At 36.8% G+C, this 21,890-nt stretch overlaps 3 protein-coding genes across 3 annotated transcripts in view; 2 read left to right on the top strand and 1 right to left on the bottom strand.

Annotated features, from left to right (window-relative positions):
* Positions 1-10,474, bottom strand: part of LOC144438273 (long-chain-fatty-acid--CoA ligase 1-like) — a 36,406-nt gene extending 25,932 nt beyond the window's left edge. Inside the window, exon 1 of the mRNA XM_078127327.1 lies at positions 10,364-10,474. The gene's annotated coding sequence lies outside the window, so the exon portion shown is untranslated. The remainder of the gene's footprint in view (positions 1-10,363) is intronic.
* On the top strand, positions 2,393-5,810 carry LOC144437429 (FSD1-like protein). The gene is made up of 5 exons (XM_078126369.1): positions 2,393-2,569; positions 3,189-3,211; positions 3,913-4,040; positions 4,393-4,683; positions 5,164-5,810. Exons 1-5 carry the CDS (start codon positions 2,393-2,395, stop codon positions 5,808-5,810), a joined length of 1,266 nt encoding a protein of 421 aa, XP_077982495.1.
* Positions 10,083-21,658, top strand: LOC144438275 (uncharacterized). Its single transcript, XM_078127328.1, has 7 exons — positions 10,083-10,706; positions 14,966-15,120; positions 15,866-15,955; positions 16,606-16,723; positions 17,269-17,316; positions 20,663-20,848; positions 21,569-21,658. The coding sequence occupies exons 1-7, from the start codon at positions 10,218-10,220 to the stop codon at positions 21,644-21,646; spliced, it is 1,164 nt and encodes a 387-aa protein (XP_077983454.1). The 5' UTR covers positions 10,083-10,217; the 3' UTR covers positions 21,647-21,658.
* The last annotated feature ends 232 nt before the right edge of the window (positions 21,659-21,890 follow it).

Here is a 21,890-nt window from a genome sequence, read left to right as displayed (position 1 = left end):
CAATTTGATATGTTGCCAACTGCAGAGCGTAATACCATTGCAAGGGATACCTTGTATTGTTACTTACACGGCAGTGTGGACTCACCATTGACGTCTTATTCCCAAATCTTTACTATGTTTGTCTTGAGGCATGTCTGTATGAATTGACCGTACTGGTAACAATACACAGTGATTGGAGTAAGGATTCCAACCCAGGTCACAATAGACTATTATGTCGACTATAATGGGGGTTGGTGCGTTGAAGCTATTGTTACACGCCACTCACGTAAATGCCAACACGATTTCAATATCGCCGGTGACATTTATAACGAGGTTGTTGTAGTGGTTTGATACCACTTGGACTTGGGAATGAGTGATCGAATGCATGAAGTGGTCTAACTGTTTTTTTCTTATGTAGACCAACAATATTTCTGTTTTAAGAAATGGCCGATTCGTTGGCAGGTGAACTGTCGTGTGCTGTGTGTATGGACCTATACACCGATCCACGGTTACTACCTTGTGCACATAGTTTCTGTCGCATATGTCTTTACGATGTTCAGAAAAAGGGAAAGTCAGAACAAAAGTCTGGCTCGTCAAAACAGCTTGGCTGTCCCTCGTGCAGAACAGAAGTGGAACTTGATAAACGGGGTGTTGACGGATTACCACGCAACTTTCTGCTCGAAAACATCGTTGGGAGGTTTAAAGAGGCAAAGTCGAAGGAAGGCAAGACGGTAAAACATAAAGGTATAGGGTGTGACATTTGTGCTGAAATCGAAGGATCAACAGCTTCGAAGACCTGTATCCAGTGTGGCGTTTCTTACTGTGATCCTTGTCTTAGCTCGTATCACCCAAAGAAAGGCGTGTTTGCCAAACATAAATTGGTGAAGGCAACTAACAATCCGAGAGGAAAAGATGTGTACTGTCCTGAACACGAAGACGAACTCATCAAGATGTACTGCGTTCAATGCAAAACACCGGTTTGTTATTTGTGTGATCGTTTTGGTGGGCACAAGGGTCATCAGGTCGCTGAGTTGAAAGCATCGTACAAACAGATGAAGGTAAGGTGCTGTTAACACCCAAAACAGTTATGTTTACACAGCCGCCCTAATTAACAGGTGGTCGTTACATGGATTTACCTGTATTGCTGTTGGAGTACAATATAATACAAAAATCAGTCTTAAATATAACCACTGGTATAAATGCAAGTAGTTTGGGGTCGTGTAAGGGCAACGTTAGCTACAAATTTCTTTACCTTAGAAAAATAAAAGTATTGAGAAACATTTGTTTGGGGTGTTTTGTCAAATCAGGTACTTTCATTGTGGGCTCAACTTAAAGTACGGTAGAGTGATTACAAGACGGGCTTGTCACTTCTAGTTATGGTGAGAATTACAATAAGAATGGTCTTATTGTTGACGTGAGAATGTGCCCCATTGTTCGGTGTCAGCATCGATTAAATGTCAGTTTGCTTTCTCCGATTAATAGGAAACACTCAGTAATAACCTATCCCAACTAGTTACCACAATGGCTGACGTCGGGCAGTTCATAAAAACTTTGGAATTAAAGTGCCAAAGTGTACAAGTAAGTCGATCCGTTGTTGTTATACTTGCTGTGCAGTGAAATTGAGAGATTTAGACGAATTTCAGGTGTGCACGCAACTTTTCTTTTCGACTTCTGGCAAATAAATATGTATGTGTGTGTGTGTGTGTGTGTGTGTGTGTGTGTGTGTGTGTATGTATGTATGTATGTATGTATGTATGTATGTATGTATGTATGTATAGTGGTTCTGAGAGTGAGAATCACATACAATTTGATAGCTGTTATTTTACTTATAATAATGTATGATTAAAGTTCTACCCAACCTGTTAATCAACACATCACGTCATCATCCCCATTTTATGAGAATTATCAACCGTTTTACTCATCTGCACATGCATTAATGCAACAAGTGAAATAATCCATCCCATCAACCCTCCGTCAATTACTTTCGCGTCCATCCTTCCGTCCGTCCGTCCGTCCGTCTGTCCACCCAGTCAGCCAGCCAGACATCCATCCAATCATTCGCCATCCATCCATTCATCCATCCCTACATCTATCCCTCCCTCCCTCCCTCCATCCATCCATCCATCCATATATCCATCTATCTATCTATCTATCTATCTATCTATCTATCTATCTATCTATCTATCTATCTATCTATCTATCTATCTATCTATCTATCCATCCATCCATCCATCCATCCATCCATCCATCCATCCATCCATCCACTCACCCACCCACCCACCCACCCACTCGTCCATCCATCAACCTATCTATCTACGTTGACAGTAATATTTGTCATGTTGACTATCATTACTAGACAAATGCAGCAATCATAAACCAGAGAATATCCGAAGAATTCCAAATTTTACGGACAATGCTGGAGCAGCGAGAGCAAGACATGCATAGCAAAGTGTCTGACGAAATGTCAAGAAAACTAAAATGTCTTCAACAGCAAGGTCTCTCATTTCAAGACAAACTACACAGTACAGCAGGTCTTATCGAGTACACACGTGAAGTCTTGAAGGAAGAACAGCCTGCCGCGTTATTGCTGGTTAGTATTGATGGGGCTTAGTATAGGAGATAACTTCACGGATTTTTTTTTTTGGACATTGCCCTATTTACAGTGTCAGAAACGTCCGACTGTTATTGAATCAAAATTAGATAAAACGGGGACTCAGTCGGGTACAGACCGTCATTATACTGACATTAATAGCATGTTATATGATTCCTTGATGATCCAGAATAATATGAATAACTCAAAATGAACGATGGGATGTGATAAAGTTAATATTTTGATATGGTTATGGTTTGTCTACCGTTTTACTGCATCATTGTTTTAATTTGATTATTGGCGACAACGTCATATATAGTCAATCATATTATAATGTCACCACCCAATCCTGATTTGACCGAATTAGAAATATCACAAACCACTCAACATTCTTTGGACGAAATATAGTTTGTGATTAATTTGTTCGTTGAAATGTCCGTTGTGTATAATACAGGCTTTCTGTTTAACACCCTCCCCCGCCAATCTAAAACAATTATGATATGAAGACTGTTTAGGGACTGTTTGTCTTCTTTACAAATTGTGCATCCTTTACAATATTTGTCGTTGTGAGTGGTTTCACAGAATAGTGCAACAGCTTATTTTTTCTTGTTTCTTTCAGACTGGTGCCTCATTGGATGAAAGGTGGGTTTCTAGTAATTGAAGAAAATACAGGATCTTTATGTCAAGCTAACTTATCATTATATCGATTTTACAATTTCAACTACAAAGTTGTCTTAGATATTTCATTTTAATTTTGACATGATCATTTTAAAAAAAAACATCGTCAATGTTTGGTTATCCACATCAAGTTTCTCGTAACGCAATGCTCATACTATGCGTTGATGTACAGACAATTTTTCCTTGGCTGTGGCTGATGTCTTTAAGATTTGTTATTTTACAAACTGTGAAAAAAGTCAACTTGTAATTGTGAATAACCCAATATGTTTTCAATTGCCTGATACACTGAACACCTAGGTGGTCGAATGCACTACCAACTGAAATCTGATTGGTCGACTTCACTACTAGTTTAAATCTGATCGGTTGAATTCACTGCTAAAAGAAATGAAATTGGTCGTATTTAATACTAAGTAAAATTGAAACTTTTGATTGGTCAACTGCAATACTAACTGACATCTGATTGTCGACTTCACTACTAACTGAATCTGATTGGTCGAATCTAATACCTACGTAAGCTCTTTGTATCAAAACTGCAACCTCATTAGCCTTATTCAAATGAATTCCAAGTGAAGCGGAGTGAAATGTGTAAATACATATTCGTGTCATTTTAGAAGTGTGATCCGTTAATAACGGACGATGTTTTATGTAAACTTTATTTTTTTCAGGTTGACTGCGACAATCGACTCATGTCCCCCTCTACAGCCGAACGCAACCGAAGATTTCAGTCATATGATATTGAATTTACAGGAAGAGAAAATTATGATTCAGAAAATGGGTCTCCTTACAATCAAAGGTAGGAAGAAACCACGGTCTCAAATGCAATCAAAACCCTGGGTCAATCAATGGCGACCTGATGACGTTGATAATTTGTCATCTCGCCTACCGGTCATGAAGAGTTTTATATTAAGTGTGACTGGTACCATACAAGTTACCATTATATCATTTAAAAAAATCATTATATTTTTACTCAAGAATCATTGTCGCCAACTACAAGAGTGTGGTTTTAACACGACTATCTGTTATCTCGTCTATTACGATTCCCGAGTATACAGTAGCGTGGAAATGACAAGTTACGATCATGGCATTGCAAGTGCGCCCTCATCGTTTACATATTATCTTTTTATGTTTTTTCACCATGATTCCAGCGCCAGAGAAGCCTAGAATTGGGGGTCAAATAGAGGAAAGAAACAACTTCCGAGTTATTGTCCGTCATAGTCCATGTATGGTGGAAAGCTATGAAATTGGAATGTGTAAAAGTGGGGGACTATGGGACTACAATAAGCAGGCTTGCATGGACGAAAAAGAAACCGAAGAATACCAAATAACGAAGGCTAATCTAGATTTTGATTCGGAATATTTCGTCAAAGCTCGTCTAAGGAACAAAGCAGGATCGTCAGGATGGAGTAATGTACTTTCTCTGAGGACACCACCGAAAGGTAACGACCGATGTACTTACTGACTGCAGCTGTGCAGTGAAATTTAAAGACGTCTTCCTCCATGAAGGTTAAGATTTAGTCTTGGTTAACCGCCAGTCTCCTTCGTGTTACAGTAATGATCGCCCCCCCCCATTTTTATACAAAGATTAGCGTTTATCGAAATCATGCTGACCACCACATCTTGCAATCTTTAGAAACACATATAAGCTTTATATAATATATATAGACATGCACATAGTAAGATGAAAACCCAAGTGGATCTCTTTCATTACATATGTGAAAGTTCTTGGTGAAATTACAGGCAGAAAATTGTCATTTTGAATGAATCGTTAAAATGTTAAATTTGCTCCAGTTATTGTTACAGATCACATCTTGTAGCTAGTCAAGAAAAGTGTTTGTTTGTTTTGTTTGTTTTTCTTTAGATGTTGACGCTGTCATTGTCTATCTGATTGATGGTCAGAATTATTGTATCTTTTTCAGCATTGACATTCAAACTTGACCCACAGACAGCCCATGAAGACCTCGTCATCATAAATGGCGGGAGATCAGTCATCTACCAACCAAGACCGCATGGATTCTGGGTAATGCAGCAAGAAGATGGCAAACCAGACACAGGTAAATTTTTTGGACGAGCCTTGGCGTTACTAGGTGACGTCACACTGGTCGGTGACGTACATTATTGGGAAGTTACGACTCAAACAGCTGACAAAATTGGGGATGATAAACCGACGTACAGAGGGGACTGTGCTATTGGATTGGCAAAACTAAACTGTAATCGTGGAATGAGTTTAGGTAGCGAGGCCGCTTCGTGGGCTTTGCGTATACCATCATATGGCGGGAACTGGTATGCGGCACACAAAAACAGACAGTATGCCATCAACGATGTGTCTGTGTTTGACAGCTGTCCTCGTTCCCAGTTTCCAGCTGGTCTTCACATTGGAGTACTTGTTGACTTTCCGAATCATAAACTCAAATTCTACGACTACAACAGAAAGCAACTGCTACACTATTTTGAGTTCACTCACAAAGATAAGAAGCTGTGTCCTGCGTTTGAAGTCAGTGATGGTACTCTGCAGCTGAACGTAAGACCAGGAGTCGCCATTCCTGACTTTATAAGAACAAAGTAAATAATATAAACAAAGTCGCAAAAGAAATAGAAAAAAAATCATGAAACCAAAAGACCAATCGAAACATCATTAGACACTAGACAAGACAACTACTACTTGTGGTGTTCACACACAGTACTTAAGTAATTGAAACTTCCTGGTGAAAAACCAACTTCAATTATTTCAGATGTGGATGTCCTGTTACAACTTTTCTGGCACATATCGATCGGTAGTCTTAGCTTTCCTTGTTACGATATACAGATTCACAAACGTATTACAATATTGTTAGTTTAATGTCTATAACCCCAGTAATACGACTATCGAATAATCATCACAGCTACGTTTACCTCGCTTCTAAAAGAACGGATAGTTTACGTTTATGTTGACAATTGTCATAATGAGCCATCACAGACACTTCTAAAAGCGGATACTTTCACCACATATTTACGACTGTCATTTTTACGTCATATTTACTACTTGCTTGTCAAATGACGACAGTTTTCATATTTTCTTCTTCTTCTTCTTCTTCTTCTTCTTCTTCTTCTTCTTCTTCTTCTTCTTCTTCTTCTTCTTCTTCTTCTTCTTCTTCTTCTTCTTCTTCTTCTTCTTCTTCTTCTTCTTCTTCTTCTTCTTCTTCTTCTTCTTCTTCTTATTATTATTGTTGTTGTTGTTGTTGTTGTTGTTATTGTTATTGTCTGTGTTGTTTGTCAAGCAGTTGGCATTTATGATATTTTATCTCATAGGATTCCAAGATTTTGTCAAATCACACATCTTGTGAAAATAATAGAATCTTCATCGTTTTCCTTCATAACACTGCAATGTACCAATATCCTAGACAAGTCTGTTTTTGTTTGTTTTTGTTGTTGTTTTATAATGTTGATTAATTGGAGTAGGCTGTTTGAAATGTTTCTCTGTATAGCTTTCATTTCGACTTTCCATTGTAAGTCACGTTCCTTCACAAACAATACATGAATGACGTCATGGTTTCATTGTGTTCTGTGAATTGGACACATTCTTTGACCAGGTGAATCGTACACCGAATAATACCCCACTGTAATTTCATTTTTGTGAATTCCACGACAGGAATTCCCTAAATTCAATATTCAACCATTACATGATCACTGCGCAATTTTATATTCATTTGTTATTCTAATATTCTCTGTTTAACTGAGAAACCATTTTAGGGACCGGTCAGCTTCTTCAGCCTGGGGGGGGCGGTGGATTCTTAAATTGGGTCGACAAAAAGTCACTGACCCCCCTATCTGTAAAACCAAAAACAGGCTGACCCCCCATCACTTAATTCTAAAACATGATGACCCCAATATATATAATATTCACATAACAGGTATTTTTTGATCGTGACTCAGTGTGGACTGCTTGACTGTCTAGCATATTTATAAGATCCAAAAGAAGTTTAATAGCATCTTGACAGTGAAAGGTATGGGAAAGCTTGAGCATGGAATATGTATATCTCTTATGGGGATCCTAGGGGGTCTCCCCCTAGAAGCCCTGGAGGTATTTTACTCTGAAAAGTCAATTTTGAGACTATTCAGGCCCTTTCAGACAATAATTTCCAAGCTTTACAAGACAGCACCAATATGTAAAAAGAAAAAAATATTTTTGAAATATTAAGTTTGATAGCATTTTGACAGTAAGAGGTAGGGGGAAGAGGTTGAGACTGGGATGTGTACACCTCATGTAGAGGGGGGGGGTCCTAGGGGGTCTCCCCTAGAAGTCCTGGAGGTTTTTTACTCTGAAAAGTCAATTTTTAGACTATTCAGACCCTTTCAGACAATAATTTCCAAGCTTTACAAGACAGCACCAACATGTCAAAAGCAACTACACAGGGTTGAAATACTTTTGAAATATACTTTGATAGCATCTTGACAGTAAGAGGGGAAGAGCTTGAGACTGGGATATGTCCACCTCATGTGGGGGGTCCAAGGGGTCTCCCTCTAGAAGCCCTAGGGGATTTTTACTCTTAAAGCCAATTTTTAGGCTATTCAGACCCTTTCAAGCAATAACTCAATCCATGCTTTACAAGACAGCACCATCAAGTATCAGAAACTATTCTTTATAACTTACATAGGGTTGAAATATGTTCTTAAACAGTTAATGGCATCATTATATACATATAGTAAAGGTCAGCACATCTACTGGTAGTATCATTGGTAGGGGAGATTTGGAGTTTAAGGCAATTTTAGACTACCTTGGCAAACATTTCACATCTTTAAAAGACAATATCATCTCAAATTAGAATTGGGTGAGAATATTTAAGAAAAGTTTAACACCATTATGACAGTAAAAAGGTTGTTGGTTCATCCGATTGTTGGTTGAATGCATGAGTGACCTCTGGGGGTGAGGGAGTCCTTGGGGTTTTCCCCCTGGCAGATCTGCAGTTTTTGGCTTCTATTAAGGCAATGTTTAGGTTATTCATAGCCTTTGAGGTAATATTTCCAAGCTTCGAATAGCTAACGTAAATGTAAGTTTTAAATGAGTTTCCCATGTCACATAAAAATGGCCCCGTAACATTGGTATAGTGGCATTAATATTGCATGTATAGTAAAGTCACCTGTATGTTAGAGAACTTTAGGTGGTCATACCGAGTGTATAATAGAAAGTGATTAGTAGTGTCAATAACATGTAGTGTCCAAAATAGAAAGTGTATAAATCCCTTCTGACAAGTTCATAGTGACGAGTAGGGAACAATTTAGATTAACTTCTTTTATAAACTATCTATGGTTGAAGATTACCATTACGAAACCTTCAAGTTCACTTTTGCCCCAAAGTGCAATGTAATTGAAGCACTGATTGTGAAACAGCTAAGCATTTACATGACATGTTCTGTAAATAGTGTGGTAGCTAGGTAATACATGTATATGTATATTTATAGTTATGCTTGAACTAATAAGTAATATTAAAGAATTCATGTAAGAAACAGGGAGAAGAACAAATATTTACATGTACCACATTTCGGACAAGGCTATATGCCATTGTAGAAAAAGGATTTTTTTCTTCCATCACAATCCAAAACACAATGACCCCCCCCCCTTATCCACATTTCGGACAAGGCTATATGCCATTGTAGAAAAAGGATTTTTTTTCTTCCATCACAATCCAAAACACAATGACCCCCCCCCCCCATCCACAATTTTAAAAACAGCATGACCCCCTATTGCCAATTTCAAAAACAGGATGACTCCCTCCCAATCCACCGCCCCCCCCCCCAGGCCGAAGAAACTGACCGGTCCCTTACGTTGTACCAGAGAAATCAAAAGTTGTTTTCAAAGTGAACATGATTGAACATGATTGATGATGTTAAAATCACATGACAATACCAAATAATCCATCACAAGAAGCGGGAACCGAGGCACGTAGAAAACGGTAATATCAATTGATAACGTGAAAGTCTACATCCGGGGTCTTCATAAAAGAAACACAAATAGCAAGTCGATCAACGCTGACACCAACCTTTTACGGGAGAGGGGAAGGGGGAGGCCGGGGAAGGGATTACATTTCGGATCAAACTGTATTTATTAAAATATCCATGTGTATTAAAATTTGCGCAACAGTTTGAAACCATTGTTCACAATATAGTGTATGAATATATAAAACAACAATATCAATACTCGTAACTGCTCGTATTTTTCATTTTATCTGCTAGTATATGATTGATATTTTGAGATATTTCCAACCGTTCACAAAAAGTTCGAGTCAAGTAGGCTGACGTACAGAATGGTACAGTCAAGGCACTCTAACTTCTTGCAAGTCATCACCTGCCCTACTGTACTTGACAAGACACATGTCACCTTCATATAATCTACAATGTACATGTAAATATAAAGACAGACAGGTACGGGGTGTAAAGTTCAATGATACTTAGTTACATGTAATGACTACTTTAGGCTGTAATTTAGCATTGACATGCATCACATGTATACAAATTTACATGTTTTGACTGCGAGTGGTTCGTGAGGCGGCGCATATGTGATCTCTGAAAGAACCAGCATGTCAAGAATTACCGTAAGTTTATCCATACTGATTATTAGGGAAAGAATGGAGAAATAATACACTGGTACAAACTCATTCCTGGTTACCAAACGATGGTTTCGAATGTGTCAATAACATGTCATACTTTTCGCAATAGTCAATAACGTACTGTCCTTATGATAATTCATACTCTTTGACCTTTGACCTATAAATAATAAATACTGGTTCTCAAAGCCTGACAAAACACAACACAAACAGCACGGATAGCATAGGGAAGTTGATAAAGTTATCTATAGACGCATACAGGATATGAGGTCTCTGATTCCGCTCTTGAAAATTGTACTGTTCGTCATTACGAACTTTTAACAATACACGGAAACGTTTGCGGAAAAGCAGGAACCGATTTGGGTGAGTTGATTTTGGTGTACTCATTCGATCATGGCGGCCTCGATGCTAGACGACGAATTGTCATGCCCGATATGCTGTATTGCGTTCACAGACCCGAGACTCCTACCTTGTGCTCATAATTTCTGCCTTCCATGTCTGGAAGGCGTTCTGCAACGCAAAAGTAAGAAAAAATTTACCTTAACGTGTCCACTTTGTCGACAAATCCACGAATTTCACAAGCAGGAAGACTTACAGGATTTGAAGAAAAACTACGCTCTCATGAGCGTCATAGACAAACTGGAACAGTGTCCGAACCCGGAAGTAACCGTACAACATGAAACGGTGCAAAATTATGGCCTGTGCTGTGTGTGTAAAGAAAAGGCTGTGTTATGCTGTATTGAATGTCGCAGTTCGTACTGTGGTAGATGCCAACCTGTGCATGATAAACAACATTCTACAAGACATAGTTCTGTAAAAAGTGGTCAACAGTCTGATGCGGTAAACACTAGAGGATACCACAGAGAAATTTCGAAGACTAAGGTTAGTGAAGGTGCGTGGAATGAAGATCACGCAACGATTTTGTCTTGCTTCGCTGTAATATAAGTTTTGTCTCGCGGTGATTCGCGTCGTTGAACACCCTTTATATGAGTGTGTACTATCACGTGCAGCAATAGCTAGCTATCGCAAAGAATTAATAGGATGATGATAATTAGTCCCCATAACGTAGGGGGACGAATACAATGGGCCCGTCTGTCTGTACGTGTGTCTGTCCGTATTACGTCATTTCTCAGACATGCACTATCCGATTTTTTTTCAAACCTGGCACAAAGATGGCATGTGGTATGCTGCATTATGCACGTCACTTTGTTTTGTGACATATGTAAATTTGACCGAATCGTAGCCATGCTTGTAATTAAAATCAATATTTATGGCATAACTAAGAAACTATAATACACAGACTCCATTCAAGTGTCTACCTCCATATTAATAGGTACAGACATTCTCTTAACACTGTAAAGTTTGACCTTGACCTTCAAAGTCAAATATCAAAATCCAGGCATTTCCTGCCTATCACAGACACTTTGTTGTATTATTTGTTGATTTCTTGGTAATATAGAAGATAATATACACAAGGAATACTTGCAGTGCTCATATCATTTTACTGAATGGTGGCCATATTTGGAGTAACAAGTCAATATATTACGGCATAACTCAAAAACTTCAATACATAGAGTCCATCAAATGCAAGATTTTCTTGTAAGAACATGACCTTTGACCACGACCTTTTCAGTCATTTATCAAAATCAAGCTATTTCTGTCATATTGCAGACAGTCAGAAGTATTTATATGTGGCCCAAAATGATGTCTAAAGGTAATGCAGGCCACGAAAACAAGAGGAATGTATAAAATGTGCATTAGATTTGGTGCTCATACAACTTTTAACTGAATGTTGGCCATATTTGTAGTGAACAGCAGAAGTCAAACATTTGAAGACATGGAAACTCTATTCAAGTGTCTAACCCTATATTATCAGGTGGAACCTTTCTTTTGAGGTGTTGCCATTTGACCTTGACTGTGTCCTTCAGGGTCAATTTTCAAAGTCCTGCCATTTCCTGAATATCACAAAACCTTTTTAATATTCATTTTTGGCCACTAATTTCTTTTAAGCCATGTCACCATTCACTCACATAGAAGTAATTTAATTATATATTGTGTATGTGTTTGTGTGTGTGTGTGTGTGGGGGGGGGGGTATTCTACGAAGACTTGTTCTTGGAACATATCAGTGTGGTTAGTTTTGGCGTAGTTTTGTGCATGTTGTCTATAAACCAGTGAAATGGGTGTTTCAAGTTCATTCATAGTACATGATAAGCATTAACTGTAAACAGATCAGAAGATACTCTTCGCGATTCTTGCTATTAAACCTACTGCATCATCAGCTTGTCAAAGGGGTGGGTGATACTCGTCATGTTACCATCTTCACCTTCAACTGCGTGCTAAAAATCAGCCTTTTCATACAACAGTCATCTCTGTCGGTCAGTCACTCAATGCCTTTAGAGCGAAAACTCCTTTAAAACGTCGAGACTTGCCGGAAGATTGAATCATACACAGTCAAGGTTTTCATCCACTGTCTATGGTTGTATAGGCACCATAATTCTTGTCACAAGCAAGCACGTTTCACACACATTTTATGCATTATAGAGCCTTCAGTAAATATGGGGCGGGCATAATGGGTGAGGGGCAAAGTGGGCGAGAGTCAGATTCAGATTTATCACATCGATTCTGGGAAGGCTGCACTTTAGAAAATGAAAGGTGTCATTTCTCATATTGCCCCCCCCCCCCCAGAACAACTGGATTGTCTAAAATTGACATTCTGCTTTTGACGATGAACAGTCGAAGGGGAAACGGAAGTAATGACAAAATGCCGGAAATGCACGAACTTCAAATTGATAATAACACATCGAGATATGTGGGAATCGAAAGTTAATGCCATATAAACAATAACAATGATAAGTTGTGTGCCGTTTTATGCTACAATTTACTCTAAAACAGAACACATCAAAAGATGCGTCTACATCAAATTTTAAAAAGTGGTGTATGATACGCTCAAACTTCAAAGATTCTTCATCCAAATTAGCTAGTACTCTGCCGTGATAGTAGCCCTGCTTGCACACGGAGTAAGTCGTCCCTTCCTTGAGCGAAACGCGTGCACCGTCTGCAAGCAGGACTGCCGTGACAGTGACTTCGATTCAGAATCGCAATATCATAATTTACGACCTGTTGTCTTGGTCTCGGTCCAATGGATGTTTCGCATCTCGTTGGCCATCTAGGTCCGTGGAATCGTAAAAAGGGGTACTTTTTCAGATCACCCGCTGCGAATATGAGTAGGACGCCCCTTTTCTACTCTACTCTTTTCTACTACAACTTCCCCGACGAAGGCCCCGGGAGAAAGGTCCCGTAAAATCCAGGACCGTGTGCAGTGTATGGATTAGGTGTCCTTGAAGATAAAACCTCCCTGATTTCGGAAAGAAGGGGGTTTTTGTAGTGATTTTCACCCAGATTCACTTTTTAAAAAAAAAAGGGGGGGGGGGTCTTTTTCATTTAAATATTACAGGAAAATGGGTACACATGAAATTTCGCTAACAAGCATGAGTACCCATCCATCCATGATCCAGCGACTGCCACCGCCGGGGGCGCCAGAGAGTCAGAATTGTATGGGGTGTTGGTCACCGAAACACCCGTTGTGAAGACTGCCTGTACTGTCAATCTATGTTGACAGCCGTTTGATGTGTTCTGTTTTAGAGTAAATTGTTGCAGAAAATCCCCAAATGCTAAGCTCTTCATAAACCAGGATTCAGTGTGTTTCGAACACCCCAATTCTGGTCATAAGAGCTTATAGCATTTGGGTGTTTTATGCCACAATTTACTCTAAAATAGAAGACATTAAGGGTTGCGTCAACCACAGTTGATACAGCGCAAGTTGGTGTGGTTTCGCCTGGACTGTTTGTTTTGTCGCCTCTAACTGACGCATCTTTTGATGTGTCCTGTTTTTGTAAATTGTTGCACAAAACGGCAAATGCTAAGGTCTCATGACCCGGATCAGGATTGTGTGTGTCTCAAACAAAGAGTTACATGTATGGACACATGCAATGAAAAAAGTCCTCGGATATTCAATATCTTGTTCGTTTTAGCGAAGCGAAATGAAACAAAATCTAATTTCAAATATTATGGCGTTATCATTTCGTTGCCCCCCCCCCATATAGTCTGTACATCTTCCATAAAAATTGACCGAGATATTATAACTTCGTTATTCACAGAAGGGCAAAGATGCCGTCGCGTCGGTATCTGGAATGCCTTACAGCGTACGTAGTCTAGTTTGAACGGCATTAATAGTGCCAGCACAATTTTCATTGGCATGTCTATGTATTTTCAACGCATTATGCTGTGGCCAAGTGCCAGCTCCGAGTCTGGTGTCACTTCCTCTTTCACAATACATGGTACACTGCGTTGTCTTACATTTACTTGCCATGAGTGCTATCCGAGTAACCACCATAACTATACGTCCAACCACACTTTATTGCTTCAAAATACCGTGTGAAACATTAAAGAATGAATATTTTTTGAAATATATTACAGGGAACGAGCAGATAGAATTTACGACGGGGGCCTGAGGAGAAAATACGGCGGGGGGGGGGGGGCGATTTTGTTTTGCCAAAATATGTACTCCTCAGCCACTTCCCTCCCCTCCGCCATAAATTCTGTTCGTTCCTAACCTCGCATGTCTGGTAAAAAAAAATCTGCTAAAAAGCGCTGTTTCAAAATATGGCATGAATTCGATAGGATAATTGAAATTGGATAGTCAACACTTTTAATTCTATATTTGCTGTCACTTTCGGATCCATTTATAACCACTATTGTCTGTAAGTATAGTGAGCGATTGGAACGACTGATCAAATATCAAAACACAATCCGAAACTGGCGACGTTTAGTTCTTCAAGTCGATGAGATTTCTAATAATATAATTTGATATATTGTGTGTGTGCTGTCGTTTGTCTTTTGTGAGATATGAATAATAGTCACGTGTGTGTGTGTGTGTGTGTGTGTGTGTGGAGTTATTGTGAAACCTCAGAGGGTATAGCTGCTGTGTAAAATTAAATGATTCGTGCAAACACGTGGAAAGAAAAACACTAACATTTAGCCGTAATAAACATACACAAACCCGTGTTAAATGTACCGGTAGCTATCAAAACGGTGTACGTGAGACTAGAGTTAATTTATAATGATCTGAATTTCCATGTAGTCTACAGATAGCTATAAGGATGACTTCTCCAAGCATGCCAGGAAATTTGGGCCGGAGGGAAGTCGAGAGGCTTCGGTTAGGTGGTTTAAAGAAACCCAATATGAAAGATTCCAAGGCGATGTAGCGACTTGGTTCCATGGGATTATTACGAGACGGTGAGTCATTTGAATATCTATCTGCACAGTAGTTCACTGTTTATATTGGTGCACTCGGACCTGGTAATCTGACGTCACATAATATAAACCATTTCCAAATATGGCAGCCTCCTATGTGAAGATTTGTGACTGTGAATTTATTAATTGTTCATGCTCCTGACATGATAAGACGTCTGTTGACAGAGGGTTGATGGATATTGCATGGGATTGATGTAGTAAAGGGTAAAGAACACCGTCCAAAACCTTCTCTTTCGAACATATACTGGTAGTACAAATTGCCGAATATTCTATGATAATATGAAACATATAAATCTGCCCTCCTTGAGGTACATATGTCACTTCGTACTCATGAATTACCTGCATACAGAAATCACTGTGGCAATGTGTGAAGGTAAGACAGTAACCGGACATTCAGGTCTGTAGATCTTGACCTACCTACCTAGCTACCCATCCAGCCACATACATGCATACAGACAGACAGACAGACAGACAGACAGACAGACAGACAGACACACATACACATACATAACTAAAATAATATAACCGATTTTAAACTCCTAAATGACATTGACAGTCAGGCGACTTTTTACATCTTGGAAGATCATTACTTGTTATAGGAAACCCCAAAATCCCCTTGATCTTAAGTACATAACCTTTTCGACTTGTTTATCTAAAGGGCACTAAGGCCAATATAAGCTTTATTGCATCCAACGTTGACCTTACATATACCCTGTCTATTTTTCAGTGAAGCAGAGAAGCTCCTCGATGATAAACCCATTGGCTGCTTTCTGATACGAGTCGGTGAAAGTAGACTAGGATTTTCATTGTCATTCAGGTTTGTCACTTTCCATTTTTGAATCTCTTGTCATCATGGAAACTTAAAAGATTGAAATGAGTATGCCAACAAGCCAAGCAAAACGCCATAAAAATTTTAACTGTGTGTATTATTTACACACAAGATTTAGTATTTTGTTCTCTGTGCTTGTCAAGATAGCATTAGTCTATAAGATACGACATCAGCTATCAGCTACCACTCACTGGTTTAGAAACCTGATATGGCGGGGTTTTTTCAAGCGAAAAGATTGTGAACATGTAGATTATTAAGTTTTATGTATGTTTAATGTTTAATAGACATAGCTGTTGCCGATGTATTTTATACATGCAGGGAGATGTGCAGACGTAGGTCTGGGGTGGGATGGTTGTCATTTGACCGTACCCTGCATGTAGGCCTAAATGTAAAATTGTGTAACTGATGGCGTTTCCTCTTCGTGCCGTAAAATCAGTCACAATTAAAGAGATCAACATGTCTTTCCATCATTTCACAATGAAACTTATTTCAAATGTAATAAGAGACAAAACAAAACCAAAAAGTAACCACATAAGACCGTCGCCTCATGCAACGCATCTTGAAATTGGAAAAGCGACTTTTACAAGTTATAGGGACAAACTGTATATCTTGTATAACATTAATGATTTTCACTGTAGAGGAGAGACCCGGTGTATTCATTATATGATAAACCATACAGGAAGTGATAAATACATCGTAGTTGGCGAAAACAAATATCACGATACTTTGGAAGCCATAGTTTCATTCTATCAGAAAGTGAGTCATTGCTGATTTCAAACTATTCAGAAATATCATACCTTTGGACTCCTTCACTATTGAATGTTTTTAAATTAGAACACATTTGGTGTAGGACTAGCATTTGTGGCATTTTAAACAAATGTCGTCATGCTGTCATTGTAGAATGAATTGTTACACGTGACAAATATTTACTGAAAATAAAAAAGTTTCGAACGTCACTGGTGTAAAAACGGAAGCTTAAACAAAGAGGGTACCTTGAAAAGTAATAACGTAATTGTTGATTTATTAGTTTAAGGCAAAAAAGTCACCTGACTTAATGTAGGTGACTTTTAAACGGCAACAGTAGGAATTAACACGATTGTAAAGTGACATGATCTGTTCTAAGGTTTGTCATAAAAGCAGAATGTTGACTGTTGTCTTGACTACACACTGTATGTCTTCAAGCTGAGTATTAGGTTATGTCCATTCTGTGGCATCCACTGACGCCTGAAAATTCCCTCAAAAAGGTTCCCTTAGACATTCTTTATAGGACCAGATAACTAGATCATTTTATTATCTTTCAGCACCCATTGCCGTCATCACGACACCTTCTTACCATACCATGTGGTCAGGTAAACAAATCTTGAATTTTTATCTTATTAGAGTTTGGAGAGTAATTACATCATTACTTATTTATGTATGTCATTGGAGTAATTACATCATTACTTATTTATGTATGTCATTAGTGTAATTACACCATTACTTATTTACATATGTCATGGGAGTAATTACATCATTACTTATTTACATATGTCCTACAGGAGTAATTACATCATTACTTATTTACATATGTCCTACAGGAGTAATTACACCATTACTTATTCACATATGTCCTACAGGAGTAATTACATCATTACTTATTTACATATGTCCTACAGGAGTAATTACACCATTACTTATTTACATATGTCCTACAGGAGTAATTACATCATTACTTATTCACATATGTCCTACAGGAGTAATTACATCATTACTTATTTACATATGTCCTACAGGAGTAATTACACCATTACTTATTGGCATGTCATGGGAGTAATTACACCATTACTTATTGGCATGTCATTGGTGTAATTAGATCATTACTTATTCACATATGTCCTACAGGAGTAATTACACCATTACTTATTGGCATGTCATGGGAGTAATTACATCATTACTTATTTGCATGTCATGGAAGTAATTACACCATTACTTATTTACATATGTCATGGGAGTAATTACATAATTACTTATTTACATACGTCCTACAAGAGTAATTACATCATTACTTATTCACATATGTCCTACAGGAGTAATTACATCATTACTTATTGACAGATGTCCTACAGGAGTAATTACATCATTACTTATTTACATATGTCCTACAGGAGTAATTACATCATTGCTTTTTTTACATACGTCCTACAGGAGTAATTGCATCATTACTTATTTATATATGTCATGGGAGTAATTACATAATTACTTATTTACATATGTCCTACAGGAGTAATTACATCATTACTTATTTACATATGTCCTACAGGAGTAATTACATCATTACTTATTTACATATGTCATGGGAGTAATTACATCATTACTTATTTACATATGTCCTACAGGAGTAATTACATCATTACTTATTTACATATGTCCTACAGGAGTAATTACATCATTACTTATTTACATATGTCCTACAGGAGTAATTACACCATTACTTATTTACATATGTCCTACAGGAGTAATTACATCATTACTTATTTGCATGTCATGGGAGTAATTACATTATTACTTATTTATATATGTCCTACAGGAGTAATTACATCATTACTTATTTACATATGTCCTACAGGAGTAATTACATCATTGCTTTTTTTACATACGTCCTACAGGAGTAATTGCATCATTACTTATTTATATATGTCATGGGAGTAATTACATCATTACTTATTTACATATTTCATGGGAGTAATTACATCATTACTTATTTACATATGTCCTACAGGAGTAATTACATCATTACTTATTTACATATGTCATGGGAGTAATTACATAATTACTTATTTACATATGTCCTACAGGAGTAATTACATCATTACTTATTTGCATATGTCCTACAGGAGTAATTACATCATTACTTATTTACATATGTCATGGGAGTAATTACATAATTACTTATTTACATACGTCCTACAGGAGTAATTACATCATTACTTATTTATATATGTCATGGGAGTAATTACATAATTACTTATTTACATATGTCCTACAGGAGTAATTACATCATTACTTATTTACATATGTCCTATAGCTGTAATTACATCGTTACTTATTTATATATGTCCTACAGGAGTAATTACATCATTACTTATTCACATATGTCCTACAGGAGTAATTACATCATTACTTATTTACATATGTCCTACAGGAGTAATTACATCGTTACTTATTTATATATGTCATGGGAGTAATTACATCATTACTTATTTATATATGTCCTACAGGAGTAATTACACCATTACTTATTTACATATGTCCTACAGGAGTAATTACATCATTACTTATTTACATATGTCATGGGAGTAATTACATCATTACATATTTACATATGTCCTACAGGAGTAATTACATCACTACTTATTTACATATGTCCTACAGGAGTAATTACATCACTACTTATTTACATATGTCATACAGGAGTAATTACATCACTACTTATTTACATATGTCCTACAGGAGTAATTACATCACTACTTATTTACATATGTCATACAGGAGTAATTACACGATTACTTATTTACATATGTCATACAGGAGTAATTACATCATTACTTATATACATATGTCATGGGAGTAATTACATCATTACTTATTTACATATGTCCTACAGGAGTAATTACATCATTACTTATTTACATATGTCATGGGAGTAATTACATCATTACTTATTTACATATGTCATTAGTGTAATTACACCATTACTTATTTACATATGTCATGGGAGTAATTACACCATTACTTATTTACATATGTCATGGGAGTAATTACATCATTACATATTTACATATGTCCTACAGGAGTAATTACATCATTACTTATTTACATATGTCCTACAGGAGTAATTACATCATTATTTATTTGCATATGTCCTACAGGAGTAATTACATCATTACTTATTTACATATGTCCTACAGGAGTAATTACATCATTACTTATTTACATATGTCATGGGAGTAATTACATCATTACTTATTTACATATGTCCTACAGGAGTAATTACATCATTACTTATTTGCATGTCATGGGAGTAATTACATCATTACTTATTTACATATGTCCTACAGGAGTAATTACATCATTACTTATTTACATATGTCCTACAGGAGTAATTACATCATTATTTATTTACATATGTCATACAGGAGTAATTACATCACTACTTATTTACATATGTCATGGGAGTAATTACATCATTATTTATTTACATATGTCCTACAGGAGTAATTACATCATTACTTATTTACATATGTCATGGGAGTAATTACATCATTACTTATTTACATATGTCATGGGAGTAATTACATCATTACTTATTTATGTATGTCATTAGTGTAATTACACCATTACTTATTTACATATGTCATGGGAGTAATTACATCATTACTTATTTACATATGTCCTACAGGAGTAATTACATCATTATTTATTTACATATGTCCTACAGGAGTTATTACATCATTACTTATTTACATATGTCCTACAGGAGTAATTACATCATTACTTATTTACATATGTCATGGGAGTAATTTTACATTATTACTTATTTGCATATGTCCTACAGGAGTAATTACTTCATTACTTATTTACATGTCATGGGAGTACTTTTTGCCCTAAATGTAATTAAACGTAGATTTTTGTTTTCTATATCATTTTAAATTGCAGCTTGATGGCGAATGTGACTATGGTGACCTCCTAGAGCCCCCTACGCGAACACCACCACCACAACCAACTTCACCATTACCAGAACTACCACCACCACCACTACCACCCCCAAGACTCCCACCACGTGCTAGTCAAGGACAAGACTCGGCTGGAAGAAAGAATCACAATTCAACATCCCATAAACAGGTAAAATGTTGATATAAAATAATAGAAAAGTGAATGACTTTTGACTATTTCCATAGCAATAACAGTCAAGTATTATATCAAAGTGTCTCGAGCTGTAACATGACGTCATTTCAATTTAAACATCAAAGAATATAAGTATATGATTTGTTTCATACTTAGATAGTATTCCCCAATACTGACCTAAATGGCCTTGTCAATACGAGTCGCTAGACGAGTAGTGACAAACCCGTAGGTCACAAATATTTTCTGCTTGAATAAAGAAATTATTGGGAATAATGTAATTATATATATATATATATATATATATATATATATATATATATATATATATATATATATATATATCGAAATATGAGTCAAAACATTCCTCGACTGTTCATATGTTACGCTTAATGAGGAATATATATATATATATATATATATATATATATATATATATATATATATATATATATATATATATATATATATATATATATATATATCTCATTAAGCGTAACTTATGAAAAATTTATATTTATTTCTGATGAACTGTAACTATTTTGTTGTATGTATATTTATTTTTTCCAGTTTGCTTGTGATATGTAAAATGTTTTGACGAAGCAGTTATGTAAATAAATAAATAAAAAAAAAGAGTATATAATCCATACTTCCTGATCAAAGACAATAACGTGCTTGTGTCATTTCTAATATATGTATATATAATTCTTTTATCCGCAGGTCTCACAACAATATCCAATCGCACCAACATTACCTCCCCGTAATCCGATGAACAAGGCTACTCATTTGAAGAAGTGACGACCATACTGTATCTTATTGGGTGGGGTTGGAGGTGAAGGGGGGGGGGGGACACAATGTGATTGTATTTTCAATAACCTATTTGGGTCTGTGTAGTCAATGAATACTTTCCAATTCATTTACCATATTCATAATATTCGCAATAGTGCCATTATTCAAGAGCTAATCGAAGTTCTAGACATTTCAGAGAGGGGACTTTTGTTCTGATGGCATAGAACTTGATCTGGGTTCCTGTGCTGTTTAT

This window comes from Glandiceps talaboti, chromosome 7 (assembly GCF_964340395.1).
Source record: "Glandiceps talaboti chromosome 7, keGlaTala1.1, whole genome shotgun sequence".
Lineage (NCBI taxonomy): Eukaryota > Metazoa > Hemichordata > Enteropneusta > Spengelidae > Glandiceps > Glandiceps talaboti.
Note: the sequence above shows the minus strand (reverse complement) of the source record. Positions and strands in the feature narration are given on the sequence as shown.

Coding starts and splice junctions, on each gene's coding strand:
- LOC144437429 (XM_078126369.1), top strand. CDS start 2,393: ATGCTGGAGCAGCGAGAGCAAGACATGCATAGCAAAGTGTCTGACGAA. Junction 2,570..3,188: donor AGCCTGCCGCGTTATTGCTG/GTTAGTATTGAT, acceptor TGTTTCTTTCAG/ACTGGTGCCTCATTGGATGA. Junction 4,684..5,163: donor TCTGAGGACACCACCGAAAG/GTAACGACCGAT, acceptor TATCTTTTTCAG/CATTGACATTCAAACTTGAC.
- LOC144438275 (XM_078127328.1), top strand. CDS start 10,218: ATGGCGGCCTCGATGCTAGACGACGAATTGTCATGCCCGATATGCTGT. Junction 10,707..14,965: donor GAGAAATTTCGAAGACTAAG/GTTAGTGAAGGT, acceptor ATTTCCATGTAG/TCTACAGATAGCTATAAGGA. Junction 20,849..21,568: donor ATTCAACATCCCATAAACAG/GTAAAATGTTGA, acceptor TTTTATCCGCAG/GTCTCACAACAATATCCAAT.